The sequence below is a fragment of the Choloepus didactylus genome, chromosome 2, assembly GCF_015220235.1.
Source record: "Choloepus didactylus isolate mChoDid1 chromosome 2, mChoDid1.pri, whole genome shotgun sequence".
Taxonomy (NCBI): domain Eukaryota; kingdom Metazoa; phylum Chordata; class Mammalia; order Pilosa; family Megalonychidae; genus Choloepus; species Choloepus didactylus.
In genome coordinates this window covers 149,068,562-149,088,908 of record NC_051308.1, presented here as the reverse complement: position 1 = coordinate 149,088,908, position 20,347 = coordinate 149,068,562, and the positions used below count along the sequence as shown (strand labels likewise).

At 36.5% G+C, this 20,347-nt stretch overlaps 1 protein-coding gene across 1 annotated transcript in view; it reads left to right on the top strand.

Annotated features, from left to right (window-relative positions):
- Positions 1 to 20,347, top strand: part of CCDC18 (coiled-coil domain containing 18) — a 131,879-nt gene that overhangs the window by 92,977 nt on the left and 18,555 nt on the right. The window contains 4 exon segments of the mRNA XM_037826619.1: positions 296 to 439; positions 2,002 to 2,205; positions 16,142 to 16,279; positions 19,486 to 19,686. Coding sequence (XP_037682547.1) covers positions 296 to 439; positions 2,002 to 2,205; positions 16,142 to 16,279; positions 19,486 to 19,686 — 687 coding nt within the window.

Genomic DNA, 20,347 nt, shown 5'->3' with positions numbered 1-20,347 from the left:
AACTATCGTAAGCCATGTAACATACATTGTTTTAATATATCCCGATTTTCTTTTCTTATACAAATTTGATTGAGACATTTAGTTTTTTAAACGTATTTTAGGTATACATTTAATTATCTCGTTAGGCACAGAAGTCTTACACTTATTTCCAAGTTATGGGATGTCTTAAGAACACATTTTTATATTTTGCTAATTTTAAATGTGTGTTTAAAACTTGACTTACTTGAATACAGCTGTGATTAATGAATTCTCTTTTCTTAGATACTTTAATCTTGCTCATCTCTTTACCATTCAGATAGAAAGTTTGAATGAAAAATTACAAAATGCCAAAGAACAGCTTCGAGAAAAAGAGTTTATGATGCTACAAAATGAACAGGAGATAAGTCAACTGACAAAAGAAACAGAAAGAACACAGCAAAGGATGAAAGAAATGGAAACTGTAAGCAAATTAATTTCCCTTTTCCCCTAAGAAACAAGTACAATTCTCTAAAAAGTGTAATGAACCTTTATGTTTTAAACTGGTTATTTTTACTATGCAGAAACTGGGCCGTAAATACTTTCTGTCTAATTATTTGTGCCAAGTACCTTGATCTTTGACCTTTTTAAATTTTTTTCTGATGGTCTAGGTATGGACAACAGCAATGTCTTACTAATTTTTGTAATCCCTAAAGCCCTTGGTAGGGTATCTATCATATAGTAATTTCATAATATATGCTCATTTGATCAACAAATATTATTTGAGAACCTACTGTATATTAGATCCGAAGATATAGATATTAATAAAATGTTGTCCTTTGTCCTTGAGGAACTCCATCTAGAGAATAAATGTATACATAATAATTGTACATTGTTGAGGCCAGGTGCATATAATTTGCCAGATAAAGTTTGATGATTTCATGTCATCAGTTTGCATGTGTGTTAACTGGTGAACCCATTCAGCTCATTTGCCTTTTCAAAAAGTAAACTTGCTTCTCAGAGCTTTTCATGGATGTAACTTTTTCTTGTTTTCAAATACCATACTTAACACTAGAATTTCAGATATAGCTTTTTATTGTGTTGGATTAATTAACTGATTATCCATCTTCCCCACTAGAATATAAACTCTATCAGGGCAGCCATTTTGTCTTCTTTGGTCACTGCTATATCCTTAGTATCTAGAACAGTATGTATCACATAGTAAGCATGAATAAATATTTTTGAATTACATACATAAATCAAGCAGTCTCTGATAGCATGCTAGAGTATCAGTGACAAAAATGATTACTGGCCCAATCATTTCAGGTTCCCTAACAAGTACTGGCTAAAAATACATGGGATTTATATTGATATGCAACATAGTTGGACTCTGGGCCCCCATTCCAGACATCAAGTTTGGTAATTTGTACTGGTTTCTCTCCTTATTGTCAGCCCTATAGTCAAATGTCATTCGCTACCAGCTAACCTACATCACCTAGCTGATTTAGAACCACTAACTTTTCTTCACTGTTTTGTTTTTTTTTTTTCCCTTGAAAAAAAAGTACTTTACTAGGGATTTAACTGAATGATGTAAAATATTTTAGAGGGGTAGCATTCCCTGTGACAAATTTTACTTTAGCAGAGAATAATGCCGTGGCCTTAACCCAGCTGTGTGAATTATTGGTGGGTTTTGATTACCATGCCAATATATTTCCATCTTTGGCATGGATAATCACATATAACTTCTTTTTTCACTATATATTATTATGTATTCTGTCATGAATGTTACATTCATAATGATTAAGTATTATACAACAGGCAGCTTACAAAAGAGTTCCCAGGTTGATAAAGTACTTTTATAATTTTCTTCTCATTAAAAAACAAAACAAAACATTTTCTGAATATCAGTTTCATAGTAGGTGAGTACTTCATTGTGTGCTAAATTTTCTACAGGTTTAGTTGGGAGAGGGAAATTCACCTAAGTAAGAGTAAGAATTAGGCTGTCCTTATCATTTCATTTCATTCTACAAATACCTTGTTTTTTAGGTTATGAAAGAGCAGGAACAGTACATTGCAACTCAATACAAAGAGGCTGTAGATTTGGAGCAAGAGTTGAAGCTCACCCGGGAGCAGTTGCAGAACTCTCATACAGATTTAGTGGAGGCTCGTCGTCAACAAGTCCAAGCCCAGAGAGAAATAGAAAGGCTCTCAAGTGAACTGGAAGAAATAAAACAGCTCTCTAAAGAGAAAGTAATTCCTATTCTAAATAATTTTACCTTATTAAAAATATTTAAAATCTTATTTTTTTTTTGAACTGTAGAATATAGTTCTTGCAAGAAAATAATTCTATTATATTTAGCATTATTTTTTTTTATTCAAGAAGTTGTGGGTTTATAGAACAATCATGCATAAAATACAGGATTCCCATATACCACCCTGTTGTTAACACCTTGCATTGGTGTGGGATATTTGTTACAATTGATAGAAGCACATTTTTATAATTGTACTATTAACTATAGTTCATGGTTTACTTTATGGTTCACTGTATAATGCAGTTCCATGAATTTTTTTTTTTATTCTGTTACCATATATACTATGTAACATTCCCCCTTTTAACCCCATGTAGATATCTGTGCTGTTAATTACATTCGCAATGTTGTGCTACCATCACTACCATCCATTACCAAAAACATTTCCATCATTCCAAATAGGAACCCTGTACATTATAAGCCTTAATTTCCCATTTGCTAACCCCACCTCATGCCCTATTAACCTATATTCTAGATTCTGACACTATCAGTTTGCTTATTCTCGTTATTTCATATCAGTGAGATTACACATTATTTGTCCTTTTGTGTCTGGCCTGTTTAACTTAACATGATATCTTCCATGTTCATCCATGTTGTCACATGTATGAGAACTTCATTCCTTTTTACAGCTGAATAATATTCCACTGTGTGTGTGTGTGTGTACACACTACATTTTGTTTATTCATTGGTTGGTTGACACTTGGGTTGCTTCTATCTTTTGGCAGTTGTGAATAGTGCTGCAGTGAATATCAATGTGAAAGTATCTATTCAAGTCCCTGCTTTCAATTCGTTTAGATGTATGCATGGTAGTGGGATTGCCCGGTCATGTGGTAATTCTATACTTAACTTTCTGAGGAACTATCAAACTGTCATCCACAGTGGCTGTACCATTTTAGATTCCCACCAGCAATGAATGAGTACTCCTGTTTCTCAGCATCCTCTCCAACACTTGTAATTTTCGGGTTTTTTGGTGTTTTTTTTTTTTAATTTTCCGTTTTTTAAATAGCAACCACTCTAATTGGTTTGAAATGGTAACTCATTGTGGTTTTGATTTGCATTTGCCTGATATCTAATGGTGATTTACAGCTTTTCATGTACCTTCTAGCCATTTGTATGTCTTCTTTGGAGAAATGTCTATTCAAGTCTTTTGCTTATTTTTTAATTGAGTTGTTTGTGTGTTTGTTGTTAAGTTGAAGAATTTCTTTATATATCCTGAATATTAACCATTATGTAGGTTGTTTTACTTTCATGATGAATTTCTTTGTGGCACAAAAGTTTTCAGTTTTGATGAGGTCCCATTTACCTATTTTTTCTTTTGTTGCTCATGCTTTGGGTATAAAGTCTAAGAAACCATTGCTTCGTTGCTTCCCTATTTTCTTCTAGGAGTTTTATAATTCTGGCTCTTGTATTTAGGTCTTTGATGCATTTCGAGTTGATTTTTTGTATAAAGTGGGAGATAGGGGTCCTCTTTCTTCCTTTAGCAAATGGAGATCCGCTTTTGTTAGCACCATGTTTTGAAGACACTGTTCTTTCTCAATTTAATGGTCTTTGCCCCGTGTCAAAAATCAGTTGGCCATATATGTGAGGGTCAATTTCTGGCCTCTCAATTCGATTCCATTAGTCTATATTGTCTGTCCTTGGGTCAGTAACATGCTTAGCATAATTTTTTTTTTTTTTTTTTAATCATCATTTTATTGAGATATATTCACATACCACGCAGTCATACAAAACAAATTGTACTTTCGATTGTTTACAGTACCATTACATAGTTGTACATTCATCACCTAAATCAATCCCTGACACCTTCATTAGCACACACACAAAAATAACAAGAATAATAATTAGAGTGAAAAAGAGCAATTGAAGTAAAAAAGAACACTGGGTACCTTTGTCTGTTTGTTTGCTTCCCCTACTTTTCTACACATCCATCCATAAACTAGACAAAGTGGAGTTTGGTCCTTATGGCATTCCCAATCCCACTGTCACCCCTCATAAGCTACATTTTTATACAACTGTCTTCGAGATTCATGGGTTCTGGGTTGTAGTTTAATAGTTTCAGGTATCCACCACCAGCTACCCCAATTCTTTAGAACCTAAAAAGGGTTGTCTAAAGTGTGCGTAAGAGTGCCCACCAGAGTGATCTCTCGGCTCGTTTTGGAATCTCTCTGCCACTGAAGCTTATTTCATTTCCTTTCACATCCCCCTTTTGGTCAAGAAGATGTTCTCCATCCCACGATGCCGGGTCTACATTCCTCCCCGGGAGTCATATTCCACGTTGCCAGGGAGATTCACTTCCCTGGGTGTCTGATCCCACGTAGGGGGGAGGGCAGTGATTTCACCTTTCAAGTTGGCTTAGCCAGAGAGAGAGGGCCACATCTGAGCAACAAAGAGGCATTCAGGAGGAGACTCTTAGGCACAAATACAGGGAGGCCTAGCCTCTCCTTTGCAGCAACCGTCTTCCCAAGGGTAAAACTTATGGTAGAGGGCTCAACCCATCAAACCACCAGTCCCCTATGTCTGTGGTCATGTTAGCAACCATGGAGGTGAGGTAGGCGAATACCCCTGCATTCTCCACAGGCTCCTCAAGGGGGCACTACATCTTTTTTTTTTTTTTCCTTGTTTGTCTTTTTTCTTTTTTTTCTTTTTTTTAACTTTCCCTTCTTTTTTAAATCAACTGTATGAAAAAAAAAGTTAAAAAGAAAACAAACATACAATAAAAGAACATTTCAAAGAGACCATAACAAGGGAGTAAGAAAAAGACAACTAACCTAAGATAACTGCTTAACTTCCAACATGTTCCTACTTTACCCCAAGAAAGTTACATAATATAGCAACATTTCAGTGAACTTGTTCCTACTACATCCATCAGAAATTAACAGACCATAGTCATTTCTGGGCATCCCCAGAACGTTAAATAGCTTATCTGTTCTTCTTGGATTATTGTTCCCCCCTTCCTTAATTGCTCTCTACTGCTAGTTCCCCTACATTCTACATTATAAACCATTTGTTTTACATTTTTCAAAGTTCACATTAGTGGTAGCATATAATATTTCTCTTTTTGTGCCTGGCTTATTTCGCTCAGCATTATGTCTTCAAGGTTCATCCATGTTGTCATATGTTTCACCAGATCGTTCCTTCTTACTGCCGCGTAGTATTCCATCGTGTGTATATACCACATTTTATTTATCCACTCATCTGTTGAAGGACATTTGGGTTGTTTCCATCTCTTGGCAATTGTGAATAATGCTGCTATGAACATTGGCTTGCAGATATCTGTTCGTGTCACTGCTTTCCGATCTTCCGGGTATATACCGAGAAGTGCAATCGCTGGATCGAATGGTAGCTCTATATCTAGTTTTCTAAGGAACTGCCAGACTGACTTCCAGAGTGGCTGAACCATTATACAGTCCCACCAACAATGAATAAGAGTTCCAATTTCTCCACATCCCCTCCAGCATTTGTAGTTTCCTGTTTGTTTAATGGCAGCCATTCTAACCGGTGTTAGATGGTATCTCATTGTGGTCTTAATTTGCATCTCTCTAATAGCTAGTGAAGCTGAACATTTTTTCATGTGTTTCTTGGCCATTTGTATTTCCTCTTCAGAGAACTGTCTTTTCATATCTTTTGCCCATTTTATAATTGGGCTGTCTGTACTATTGTCATTGAGTTGTAGGATTTCTTTGTATATGCAAGATATCAGTCTTTTGTCAGATACACGGTTTCCAAAAATTTTTTCCCATTGAGTTGGCTGCCTCTTTACCTTTTTGAGAAATTCCTTTGAGGTGCAGAAACTTCTAATCTTGAGGAGTTCCCATTTATCTATTTTCTCTTTTGTTGCTTGTGCTTTGGGTGTAAAGTCTAGGAAGTGGCCTCCTAATACAAGGTCTTGAAGATGTTTTCCTACATTATCTTCTAGGAGTTTTATGGTACTTTCTTTTATATTGAGATCTTTGGTCCATTTTGAGTTAATTTTTGTGTAGGGGGTGAGGTAGGGGTCCTCTTTCATTCTTTTGGATATGGATATCCAACTCTCCCAGCCCCATTTGTTGAAAAGACCATTATGGCTCAGTTCGGTGACTTTGGGGGCCTTATCAAAGATCAGTCGGCCATAGATCTGAGGGTCTATCTCTGAATTCTCAATTCGATTCCATTGATCTATATGTCTATCTTTGTGCCAGTACCATGCTGTTTTGGCAACTGTGGCTTTATAATAAGCTTCAAAGTCAGGGAGTGTAAGTCCTCCCACTTCGTTTTTCTTTTTTAGAGTGTCTTTAGCAATTCGAGGCATCTTCCCTTTCCAAATAAATTTGATAACTAGCTTTTCCAAGTCTGCAAAGTAGGTTGTTGGAATTTTGATTGGGATTGCATTGAATCTGTAGATGAGTTTGGGTAGAATTGACATCTTAATGACATTTAGCCTTCCTATCCATGAACATGGAATATTTTTCCATCTTTTAAGGTCCCCTTCTATTTCTTTTAGTAGAGTTATGTAGTTTTCTTTGTATAGGTCTTTTACATCTTTGGTTAAGTTTATTCCTAGGTACTTGATTTTTTTAGTTGCTATTGAAAATGGTATCTTTTTCTTGAGTGTCTCTTCAGTTTGTTCATTTCTAGCATAGAGAAACATTACTGACTTATGTGCATTAATCTTGTATCCCGCTACTTTGCTAAATTTGTTTATTAGCTCTAGTAGGTGTATCGTTGATTTCTCAGGGTTTTCTAGATATAAGATCATATCATCTGCAAACAATGACAGTTTTACTTCTTCTCTTCCAATTTGGATGCCTTTTATTTCTTTGTCTTGCCGGATTGCCCTGGCTAGCACTTCCAGCACAATGTTGAATAACAGTGGTGACAGCGGGCATCCTTGTCTTGTTCCTGATCTTAGAGGGAAGGCTTTCAGTCTCTCACCATTGAGTACTATGCTGGCTGTGGGTTTTTCATATATGCTCTTTATCATGTTGAGGAAGTTTCCTTCAATTCCTACCTTTTGAAGTGTTTTTATCAAAAAGGGATGTTGGATTTTGTCAAATGCTTTTTCAGCATCTATTGAGATGATCAATTGATTTTTCCCTTTCGAGTTTTTAATGTGTTGTAATACATTGATTGTTTTTCTTATGTTGAACCATCCTTGCATGCCTGGAATTAACCCCACTTGGTCATGGTGTATGATTTTTTTAATATGTCTTTGGATTCGATTTGCAAGTATTTTGTTGAGGATTTTTGCATCTATATTCATTAGGGAGATTGGCCGGTAGTTTTCCTTTTTTGTAGCATCTTTGCCTGGTTTTGGTATTAGATTGATGTTAGCTTCATAAAATGAGTTAGGTAGTGTTCCATTTTCTTCAATGTTTTGAAAGAGTTTGAGTAAGATTGGTGTCAGTTCTTTCTGGAAAGTTTGGTAGAATTCCCCTGTGAAGCCATCTGGCCCTGGGCATTTATTTGTGGGAAGATTTTTGATGACTGATTGGATCTCTTTGCTTGTGATGGGTTGGTTGAGGTCTTCTATTTCTTCTCTGGTCAGTCTAGGTTGTTCATATGTTTCCAGGAAATTGTCCATTTCTTCTACATTATCCAGTTTGTTGCCATACAGTTGTTCATAATATCCTCTTATAATTTTTTTAATTTCTTCAGGATCTGCAGTTATGTCACCTTTTTCATTCATTATTTTGTTTATATGGGTCTTCTCTCTTTTTGATTTTGTCAGTCTAGCTAGGGGCTTGTCAATCTTGTTGATCTTCTCAAAGAACCAACTTTTGGTGATATTTATCCTTTCAATTGTTTTTTTGTTCTCTATGTCATTTATTTCTGCTTTAATCCTTGTTATTTCTTTTCTTGTACTTGGTTTAGGATTGGTTTGCTGTTCATTTTCTAGCTTCTTCAGTTGATCCATTAGTTCTTTGATTTTGGCTCTTTCTTCCTTTTTAATATATGCGTTTAGTGCTATAAATTTCCCCCTTAGCACTGCTTTTGCTGCATCCCATAGGTTTTGGTATGTTGTGTTCTCATTTTCATTCGTCTCTATATATTTAGCAATTTCTCTTGCTATTTCTTCTTTAACCCACTGATTGTTTAGGAGTGTGTTGTTTAACCTCCAGGTATTTGTGAATTTTCTAAGTCTCTGATGGTTATTGACTTCTAATTGTATTCCATTGTGGTCAGAGAATGTGCTTTGAATAATTTCAATCTTTTTAAATTTATTGAGGCTTGTTTTATGTCCCAGCATATGATCTATTCTGGAGAAAGTTCCGTGAGCACTAGAAAAGTATGTGTATCCTGGTGATTTGGGATGTAATGTCCTGTAGATGTCTGTTAAATCTAATTCATTTATCAGATTGTTTAGGTTTTCAGTTTCCTTATTGGTCTTCTGTCTGGTTGATCTATCTATAGGAGAGAGTGATGTGTTGAAGTCTCCCACAATTATTGTGGAAACATCAATTGCTTCCTTTAGTTTTGCCAATGTTTCTCTCATGTATTTTGTGGCACCTTGATTGGGTGCATAGACATTTACGATTGTTATTTCTTCTTGCTGAATTGCCCCTTTTATTAGTATGTAGTGGCCTTCTTTGTCTCTCAAAACATCCCTGCATTTGAAGTCTATTTTATCTGAGATTAATATTGCTACACCTGCTTTCTTTTGGCTGTAGCTTGCATGAAATATTTTTTTCCATCCTTTCACTTTCAGTTTCTTTGTGTCCCTGTGTCTAAGATGAGTCTCTTGTATGCAACATATTGATGGTTCATTTTTTTTGATCCATTCTGCGAATCTATATCTTTTAATTGGGGAGTTTAATCCATTTACATTCAACGTTAAAACCGTGAAGGCATTTCTTGAATCGGCCATCTTATCCTTTGGATTATGTTTGCCATATTTTTCCCTCTCTCTATTAATATCCTTTATTGTACCCATACCGAATCTCTTTAGTACTGAACCTTTCTCCAAGTCTCTCTGTCCTGTCTTTGTTTCTCTGTCTGTAGGGCTCCCTTTAGTATCTCCAGTAGGGCAGGTCTCTTGTTAGCAAATTCTCTCAGCATTTGTTTGTCTGTGAAAAATTTAAGCTCTCCCTCAAATTTGAAGGAGAGCTTTGCTGGATAAAGTATTCTTGGCTGGAAATTCCTCTCAGTCAGAATTTTAAATATATCGTGCCACTGCCTTCTCGCCTCCATGGTGGCTGCTGAGTAGTCACTACTTAGTCTTATGCTGTTTCCTTTGTATGTGGTGAATTGCTTTTCTCTTGCTGCTTTCAGAACTTGCTCCTTCTCTTCTATGTTTGACAGTGTGATCAGTATATGTCTCGGAGTGGGTTTTTTTGGATTTATTCTATTTGGAGTTCGCTGAGCATTTATGATTTGTGTATTTATGTTGTTTAGAAGATTTGGGAAGTTTTCCCCAACAATTTCTTTGAATACTCTTCCTAGACCTTTACCCTTTTCTTCCCCTTCTGGGACACCAATGAGTCTTATATTCGGACGTTTCATATTATATATCATATCCCTGAGGTCCATTTCAAGTTTTTCAATTTTTTTCCCCATTCTTTCTTTTATGCTTTCATTTTCCATTCTGTCATCTTCCAGGTCACTGATTCGTTGTTCAACTTCCTCTAGTCTTGTACTATGAGTGTCCAGAATCTTTTTAATTTGGTCAACAGTTTCTTTAATTTCCATAAGATCATCCATTTTTTTATTTAGTCTTGCAATGTCTTCTTTATGCTCTTCTAGGGTCTTCTTGATTTCCTTCATATCCCGTACTATGGTCTCATTGTTCATCTTTAGTTCTTTGAGTAGCTGCTCTAGGTGCTGTGTCTCTTCTGGTCTTTTGATTTGGGTGCTTGGGCTTGGGTTATCCATATCGTCTGGTTTTTTCATATGCTTTATAATTTTCTGTTGTTTTGGCCTCGTGGCATTTGCTGAACTTGATAGGGTTCTTTTAGGGTTTGTAGACCAGTTGAAGTCCTTATCTCTAATTTATCAGATCTACAGCTTCGTGGAGTAGACTTTCTCTAACTAACCAGCAGGTGGCGTCCACGAGCCACCTGTTCTCCACAAGCCAGATCTCCCCTGCTTAGCCTTTTTGGTGAGTGGGGGAGTGAGTCTTGTGGGGCCCAATTGGTGTACCAAGCTTGCGTGTGTAGTTGGTGTTGCCTGCCCTGTATGTGGGGCGTGTTTCTGGGCAGTCGGGGAGGGGGGGTGGCCCTAACAATCAAATCTCCCTGATGATCCTAGAGTTTTAAAGCTGCTGCAATAGTCTAATCCTTCAGTTCAGTCCTGCCACAGTTTGTCTCTGCCACTGACCCACAAGTCTTTGGTATTGGCGTATGGCTCCTGAGACTTGCAAGTGGGCCCCTCTTCCAGGCTGTGCACCCCGGGTCCTCTGTTGAGGGATGACTGTGCTATGTCACAGGTGAGTGCCGTCCCCCCAGGGCAGTTCTGGGCTGCTGGGCTGTGTTGGGAGGCTCCCAGTCTGCTCAAATGATGGCTGAATGGGGCTCTGTTAATTCACACTGCTCCCCCTTCCCAGCTCTGGGACATTCAGCTGAGGTTGCAGGGAAGGCTAATGTCCACGCCCAGTTTTGTGGTGTGTGCCTGTTATTTGAAGCACTTCCGTCACACTGGGTTGTCTGGGGCAGCTCTGGGCTATGGGGCTGGCGATGGGCAGGAGTGTTTCCTGTCCACCAGGATGGTGGCTGTGAGCGGACACCCCCCTTTTCTTGGGAAGTTGTGTTGTTTAGTGAATTTTCTCAGCCACTGGATTATTGCCTTTTGTCTCAGAGCTCTCTTAGTTCTGCTCTTGACTTGACGTGCCCAAATTTCAATTCTTTGAAGCTTTCTGTATTGAGCTTCTTAGAGTAATTGTTTTAGAAAAAGCAAAAAGGATTTAAAAAAAAAAAAAAAAAAAAAAAAAAAAACGGCCCTCCTCAGAGATCTAATGGGTTATTGAAATGCTAATAGACAAAGCAACCAGGGCCATTAAGGAAAGGTGCACAGGGCAGAGAGATCAGCTTTGCTTCGGGATTTGCATATGCGCCTCAAGGCCTGATCTCCGCCCTTCCCCTTTCTGTGTTCACCAGAACTCCAAAAATCCTCTGCTTTTATTTTGGAGTTTTTCGTGTTGTTTTTTTTCTATGCCTGTCTCCTCTCTGCTGGGCTGGCTGCTCTCAGAGTCTCTGGTGTCTGGTCTCAGTCTATCTATGGTTGGAGTTTGAATCAGTAGAATGAGTTTCCGATAAGAGCAGCCACTGCAATTCTCCCTTCTCCTTCCCGGAGCTGACAGCCCCTCCTCCCCCGGGACTGAGCCTGGCAGGGAGGGGCGCGGGTCCCCTGGCCGCAAAAACTTACAGATTTCGCTGATCTCAGCAGTTCCATGTTTTCATGAGTGTTGTATGAAGTATGCCCAAAGACAGATTGCTCTGTGGTGTCCAGTCCACGCAGTTCCTGGCTTTTTACCTACTTTCCTGGAGGAGTAACTAAAACATACAGCTCACCAGTCTGCCATCTTGCCCCGCCTCCCAAGCATAATTTTTAAATATAATTAGGAATTCCCTCAGAACTGAGTTTTGGCCAAACTAATTGGTTTTCAATAATTAAGTTATAAAGCACCTTTAGATTTTCAAGTGAGTTTAAGCACTTGAATGAAAAATAAAGCCAATCTTTTTTTTAATCATATTTTTTATTGTGGAATATAACATGTATACATAGAAGTGATAAATTTCTAAGTGCAGTTCAGCAAGTAGTTAGCAAATTTCAAAGAATATTATGGGTTACAATTCCACAGTTTCAATTGTTTCCTTATTGTGAAATATAACATATATATATAAAGGTGATAACTTTCAAATTACAATCCAACAAGCAGCTATAGAGCAACTTTCAAAGAATGCTATGGGTTACAGTTCCACCATTTCATTTCTTTCCTTCTAGCTATTCTAATACCCTAGCAACTAAGAAAAAAAGTTATATAGAGATCCTGTATTCATAATCCTTTGTTAAATTCCATCTTGTCTGTTCCTATTCCTTCCTCCACTGTAATCACTTTCCCAATCTTCAGGGATGTCTAGGAAGTGACCACACTAACTTTTTATGTTGAAAACAGGTGTTGACATTATAGGAAATGGGGACATATCTGGTTGATGTTCTTGAAGAGGCTATGGCCTCTAGGTTTGGGGACTTATCTGGCACAGGAGCTCTCTGGAGGATTAATGTTTTGGAAGAATAAACTTAGTGAGTGAATCTTTTATAGACTCTCAGATAGGGACACAGGTATTCTTTAGGGTTTTCTGGACTACTGTTGACTTGGGCTTATCAAACTGTGGTCATTTGGCACGTCTAGCTGAAGCTTACATAGTATTAACCTCCAGGACAGCCTCTCAACTCTATTTGAAATCTCTTAGCCACTGAAACCTTATTTTGTTGCTTTACCTTTCCCACCCTTGGTCAAAACGGCATTCTCAACCCCTCAATGCCAAGATCAGGCTCATTCCCCAAATCCATGTTCCATATCTCCAGGGAGATTCATTCACCTGGGGGGTCCTGTCCCACATGGGGGGAGGATGATGAATTTATTTGCAGAGTTGGGATTAGAGAGAAATGGCTCACATTTGAGCAACAAACGAGGTACTCTGGAGGTGACTCCTAGGCATAATTATAGGTGGGCTTAGCCTCTGCTTTACAACCACAAATTTCATAAGAGCAATCCTCAAGATTGACAGCTTGACTTATAAAGGAGGAGGTTCCTAATTTCACATAGCATATTTTCTGCTCATGATAATCCATGCCTTTCTCACATTATCATCACTTAGTTGTACAATCCTCATCAGTCTCCATTTTAAACAATTCTCATGACCCAAAACACCCCATAGCTCTTTTCAGCCCTTAATTATTTTGTCTCTTGTATTTGTGTGGTACTAGTAAGGTATTGCTATTAATTATAGTCCCTAGTACGCAATAGGTAGATTTTTCCCATATACCATTCTGTTGTCAACTCTCTGTACCAGTGTCATACCTTAGAAGTGTATTATGCAAGCAACTGTCTATATTTGTAGTGTTGATCTGTGAGATATATGCCTTTAAACAACCTCTTTCAATCGTATTTGCCTTCAGTGCAGCTCTGATACTTATAATCCCATTAACAAACAGTCATCACCCCTATCCATTCCCATACCTTTGAATTCACCCTTGTTAATATATCTGAACATATTAGATTATCATTCTCCCTCACTAGCTTCTATCTATCACTAGCTCCCCGGTATTCTACATTACAAGACATTGATTTTACATAGTTCAAGGAGTTCATAGTAGTGGTAACATACAGTATCTCTCCCTTTGTGTCTGAGTTATTTCACTCAGCATTATATCTTCAAGATTCATCCATCTTACCATATGTTTCAACCTTGTTCCATCTTATTGCTGCATAGTATTCCATCGTATGTATATACCACATTTGCTTATTCACTCATCTGTTGAGGACACTTGGATTGTTTCCATCTCTTGGCAATTGTGAACAATCCTGCTATGAACATTGGTATACAAATGTCCGTTCGCATCACTGCTCTCAGATCTTCTGGGTGTATACCAAGAAGTGGAATTGCTGGATTGTGAGGTAATTCAATATCTAGTTTTCTGAAACCGCTAATTGTCTTCCACAGTGTCTGTACCATTATACATTCCCACCAGCAATAAATAAGAGTTCCAATTTCTCCACATCCTCTCCAGCATTAATTGTTTCTTGCTTGTTTAATAGCAGCCATTCTTATTGATGTGAGATGGTATCTCATTGTGGTTCTGAGTTACATTTCCTACTAATAGCTAGTGAAGATGAAAATTTTTTCATGTGTTTTTTTAAGCCATTTGTATTTCCTCTTTGGAAAAATGCCTTTTCTTATCTTTTGCCCATTTTATAATTGGGCTATTTGTACTATTGTTGAGTTGTAGGATTTCTTTATATATACAGGATATCAGGATATATATGCGGGATATCAGATATTCCAAATATTTTCTCCCATTGAGTTGGTTGCCTCTTTACTTTTTTGACAGTCTTTTGAGGTACAGAACTTTTTACTTTCATGTGCTTTTGCTTCCATATGGCGCTCTCTCCTGTCCCGGTTTCTTGCCAGTGCACACCCCGCACTTCTATGCAGGGAGAGTAAAAGCTGCCTCCCAGGTTCCTTCACAGGAGCTCCCGGCCATATGACTGAGGAGGATTGCCTCCCGAGCCAACTGCCGAGGGGGTTGCATGGGAGTGGAGAGCAGCTGCTAACTCCCCTGGCCGGCCATCCCACCGCTACTGGCCCCAGGAGGCGGTCCCATCCCTCCAGTTTCCGTCTCTGCAGTTTTGTACATGTCTCCATCACGTACTCTAGGGGTCCCTCTATGACTGGTCACACCCTGAAACTGTGGTCCTGGGTGTACTTGGGCCCCTCTAGTATCTTTCAGAGAGGAGAAGCCCGCTATGCCTCACCCAGTCCACCATCTTCCCAGAAGTCCCATAAATCTTTTTTGAGTAAAAGTTTTTACATTTGTAGCCATTCTTATGAATGAAAAACAACAATCTAAATTTGTAACTGTTATGAAACTTCCAGTCTAGAACACTTGGGGAGGTACAGTGCTTTTAAAAAGCAAGAGCACTAGTATAAATTTTATTTCCCCAGTATTTGGTAGAAGGTTAACAGCTTGGCTTAAAATACTTAGATTGGGATACTTGGGTTGATTACTTTGACTTTGAGACAAGTGTGTTTATTCTTGGTCTGGAAAAGCTTTTGTGATTTTTTTTCCTGCTCCCATTATGATTATTTATTCTGTATGGGAATTGAGTTAAAATATTTTTATGTTTAATTTCAGTTCACTTTTGTTGCTATTTACTTTTTTAGATGATAAGACTAATGAAGAATATATAGGGAATTTTTATTAGTGATATATTGGGCATTTGGGATCTACCAGGAAAAGGAAGGCTTTCTACTTTTATTTCTGTCTTTATCAGTAGAATCTGGGTATTCAATGGATTTCATATGATAAGATCAACTCAATTAATCAAAAACATGAGTTAAAGTGGGGAATTATTAAAAATAATACTTTTTAAAAATATTGTATTTTAACCAAAAACTCCGAATATACATTCACGTGTCAGTCTTTTGATGTCAGGCCAAAGCCTTGGTTCTTTGTGTTTGAGTCCTTTGATTAGTAGTCCACGTAACCTTTCTTGCATAAACTATACTCATATTCCACTATATTTAGTTTCAGTTGTGGTTTCTTTAACATGAAGAGAGAATTAAAAGACATTTGTGAACCAATCAGAGTACATCTGTTATACTTTTTTTTTAGTGGGGTTTCCCACAATATTTTACAACTATCTTGGCTGCTTCTAATTGGGTAGCAAATGTTTGTGACTCACACTTTGAGCTGTTCCAAAGCATATAATTTCATTTTCATATAAAAATAGCTTTCTTTTTGCATGCATAGTTTATCAGTATAAATTAGATATAATAAAATTACAGTCATGAGCACAACTAGCATAAATAGGTTTGGATAAAAACACAACTGACTCTTGATAAGCAAACAGCGCATCTGGTGAGCAAAAGTGCACAGGCATATCTAGGAGTAGACTTTCAACATACAGCATGCTGCAGTCGTGAGTTTGTTTTACAAAAAGCATTGGTTATGAACATCTGTTGTATTTTAATGACAAGCAATGTACTAATACTCTCCCATTTAGCATTCTCTTAAATGTCTACATTTTAAAGTATACCATTTAATAAATTATCATTGCATATGTATTTATTTAGTACTATAAAAGATGAAAATACCTTCATTATGCACTGGATTGGTTTAGTTATAATAACTAAATAATCAATTATATATAGCCTCTACTCAATATGTCATTTTTTAAGGAAGCTCATGGAAACCATTTAGCTGAAGAATTGGGGGCTTCTCAAGTACGTGAAGCTCAATTAGAAGCAAGAATGAAAGCAGAAATCAAGAAATTGTCAACAGAAGTAGAATCTCTCAGAGAAGCTTATCATCTGGAGGTAAATTTTAATTTGTTCCAGTAGCCCCTGGTAAAGAGGATTGACCTATCTAGACAAAAATATGTCTAACTTTTAAGTGTTCGTTATAGAATAATGCATTGTAGTCTTCATTTCTAGTAGCCTAAACAAACAATTTTCACTTCACATCCAGTGAGCTAATATATTGTGGGGTTAAGAGCTCGAATTCCCAAGTCAGGAGGCCTGGTTTCAAGTCTTGGCTTATCACTGAGCAGTTGTGTAACCTTGGGCAAGTTATTTAATCTCTGTCTAAAATGGATATAATAACAATATCTATCTCAAAGGACTGTGGTTAGGAATAAATTAATTAATAATATATGTAAAGTTCTAAGATAGATCCTGGCACATCATAATCATCCTTGTCGTCATTGATTATAAAATAGCACTTGCCAGAAACTAACTGGAAATATTTAATAACTGAGATGTGATGTGCATGTAATATGCATCTATAATGCTTTGTATTTGCTAGCATTTTTAAATGCAGTTTTATTGAGATATATGCACACACCATATAATCCATCCAAAATATACAATCAGTGGCTCACAGTATCATCATATGGTTGTGCACTCATTGCCACAATCAATTTTAGAACATTTTCATTACTCCAAAATAAAGAAAATAATAAAAATAAAAGTAAAAAGAACACTCAAACCATCCCATACCCTTTATCCCCCCTATTATTTATTTTTTTGTCATTATTTTATTACTCATCTGCCCATTCACTGGGTACAAGGGAGTGTAAGTCACAAGATTTTCACAATAACAGTCGCACAATAAAAGCTATATAGTTATGCAGTTATCATCAAGAATGAAGTCTACTGGATTACCTTTCAACAGATTCAGCTATTTCCTTCTAGCTATTCTAATACACTAGAAGCTAAAAAGGAATATCTATATAATGCATTAAAAATAACCTCCAGTTTGACCTCTCAACTCTATTTGAGATCTCTCGGCCACTGAAACTTGATTTTGTTTTGTTTCTTTTTACTGTTTTGGTCAAGAAGGCATTCTCAGTCCCACAATGTCGGGGCTAGGCTCATCCCTGGGAGTCATGTCTCTTGTTGCCAGGGAGATTTATACCCCTGGGAGTCATGTCCCACGTAGAGGGGAGGGTAGTGAGTTTATTTGCAGAGTTGACTGAGAGAAAGAGTATAATTACCAACATTTGTTCTGATATTAAGTTAGATAATGAGGCAATATTAGAATCTGTTACTTTGCTTATTTTAAAATCTATCAGTATGCCCTCAGCCTTTATAGAAATGGGCATTGTTATCAATTAGAATAGCGTTTCTCTGGCATATTAAAAACATTCGAAGATATCATCTGAAAATCTTTGTGTAAGATCTAAATAAATTACTTCTCAAGTTTAATTCCAATGAAGCATTTTCCTATATGACAAGGGTTGCAAGTAAATTTATATTAAATCCCTTTCAAAGGCCAGTTTGGTGACATCTTATGAGGGATTGGTAGGGCTTGTGGTGACCATGTCCTGTTTAAGTACATTTAGATTCAGATGTACTTAAGAAAACATTGTGACTGCCAAGCGACACATTCGCAAGCTGAATCCAGTTCTCAGGCCAAGGATTATAACCCTTGGTCTTTAGAGACAAATGTGAAAACTGTTGGAATCAGCATAATTATTTAATTGACATTTGCTGTTCAATTTAGTGACCGTCAGTGATAAAGTATTTGCCAATAACTCATTATACTTTTATTATTATTGTATGGTTTCTAGTCAGTTTTTATCCATGATTATCCAATTTTTTACTTTTAGTTTTGTAAGCCACCTGAAATTATTTATAAACAGATAATATATAGAATAAAGTATAAAAATTGGTTCTATCTCTTGGACACTGTTTTCCCACTTTGGGATAATGAAATTGGTAGCTATACATTAAACTGCATTAGCACAGCTGTTGAGTAAGGATGATCTGATAGGGCCAATTTAGAAGGTTCCAGTCTGCCCTGATCCCTTAAAAAAAAAAAAAAAAATTGGTTCCAGTGTTCCTGATTAGTATTTGGTACTAATTTTTATCTGTATGATATAAAAATATGTACTGTATTTCCCTCCTCTTTAGTATTAACAAAGATTTATTTTTGAAATCTATATGTTCATTGAATTTAAATGAGAGAATATGGTATTAAAGTAATAGAGAGTTATAAAAAGGAATCAGTAATTTGTAACTGTATTTTTTTAAAATATTTCAGAACTGTCATAAAAGTCACTTAGTACTAATTGCAAAACTCATGACTTTTGTGGATGAGAATGAGGTTTTTAAAAAACTTTATTATAGAAAATTTTAAACTTATTCAAAAGTAGAGATAATAGTATGAATAGTTTAAATTCTCCTGTATTACTCAGATTCAGTAATTATCAACTCATGGCCAATTTTATTTCATCTACAAGTACAGTGACCATATTTATCAACTAAAAAGAAATACTTTTGAGAATGAAAAGGGGTGCTATTAATAATTACACCAGGACACCAGGCATAAAACCTAGACAGTCCTAGGCAAATTAGGAAATATGGTCACCATATCTTTAATCTTACTTAGTTCCCTTTCCCCTTCCTCCCCTCCCCCCATATCCACATATTATTTTGAAGCAAATTCAGGCATGTTTATTTCATCTGTAGATGTTTTAATAAGTACCTATAAAAGATATTTTAAAAGATATATTTTTAAAAACATAACCACAATACCATTATCACACCCAGAAAATTGACAGTAATTCAAATACCCAGTTATTGTTCAGATTTTTCCCCCATTAGGTCAAAAATGCCTTGCATTTGGTTAACATTTCTTTAGTAAATTTAAGACTATAGGTTCCTTCTACCCTTTTTTTTCTTTTGTATTTTATTTGTTGAAAAATGAGGTGTTTATAAACATAAACAAAATTTACTTCTTTTTCTGATTCTTTCTGATGTAAGGAAAATGTTCAGAAATAGATTGTGGTGATGAATGCATAACTATATGATGGTACTGTGAACAGTTGATTGTACACCACGGATGATTGTATGGTATGTGAATGTATCTCAGTAAAACTGAATTTAATTAAAAAAGAAAAAAAATTTACTTCTTTCAAGAAAAGTAAGTGGAAATGGAAAATGTGAGGATATTGTTGAAAGCAACTCCACCCTATTTTCTTTCTTTCTTCTTTTCCTTTTCCAACTTTGGGGCTATATAGATGCTTTCACATCAAGAGAACCATGCAAAGTGGAAGATTTCTGCCGACTCCCAAAAGACTTCTGTTCAGCAACTAAATGAACAGTTAGATAAGGCAAAATTGGAATTAGAAGAAGCTCAAGACACTGTAAGCAATTTACATCAACAAGTTCAAGACAGGAATGAAGTGATTGATACTGCAAATGAAGCATTACTTATTAAAGTAAGTGAACATTTATGCATACATGAAGCATAACTATGAAAAAGTAAATTTATGACTTATTTTTCCTGTCATTATATTTTTTTTTTTTTTTTTAATCATCATTTTATTGAGATATATTCACATACCACGCAGTCATACAAAACAAATTGTACTTTCGATTGTTTACATTACCATTACATAGTTGTACATTCATCACCTAAATCAATCCCTGACACCTTCATTAGCACACACACAAAAATAACAAGAATAATAATTAGAGTGAAAAAGAGCAATTGAAGTAAAAAAGAACACTAGGTACCTTTGTCTGTTTGTTTGCTTCCCCTACTTTTCTACACATCGATCCATAAACTAGACAAAGTGGAGTTTGGTCCTTATGGCATTCCCAATCCCACTGTCACCCCTCATAAGCTACATTTTTATACAACTGTCTTCGAGATTCATGGGTTCTGGGTTGTAGTTTAATAGTTTCAGGTATCCACCACCAGCTACCCCAATTCTTTAGAACCTAAAAAAGGTTGTCTAAAGTGTGCGTAAGAGTGCCCACCAGAGTGATCTCTCGGCTCGTTTTGGAATCTCTCTGCCACTGAAGCTTATTTCATTTCCTTTCACATCCCCCTTTTGGTCAAGAAGATGTTCTCCATCCCACGATGCCGGGTCTACA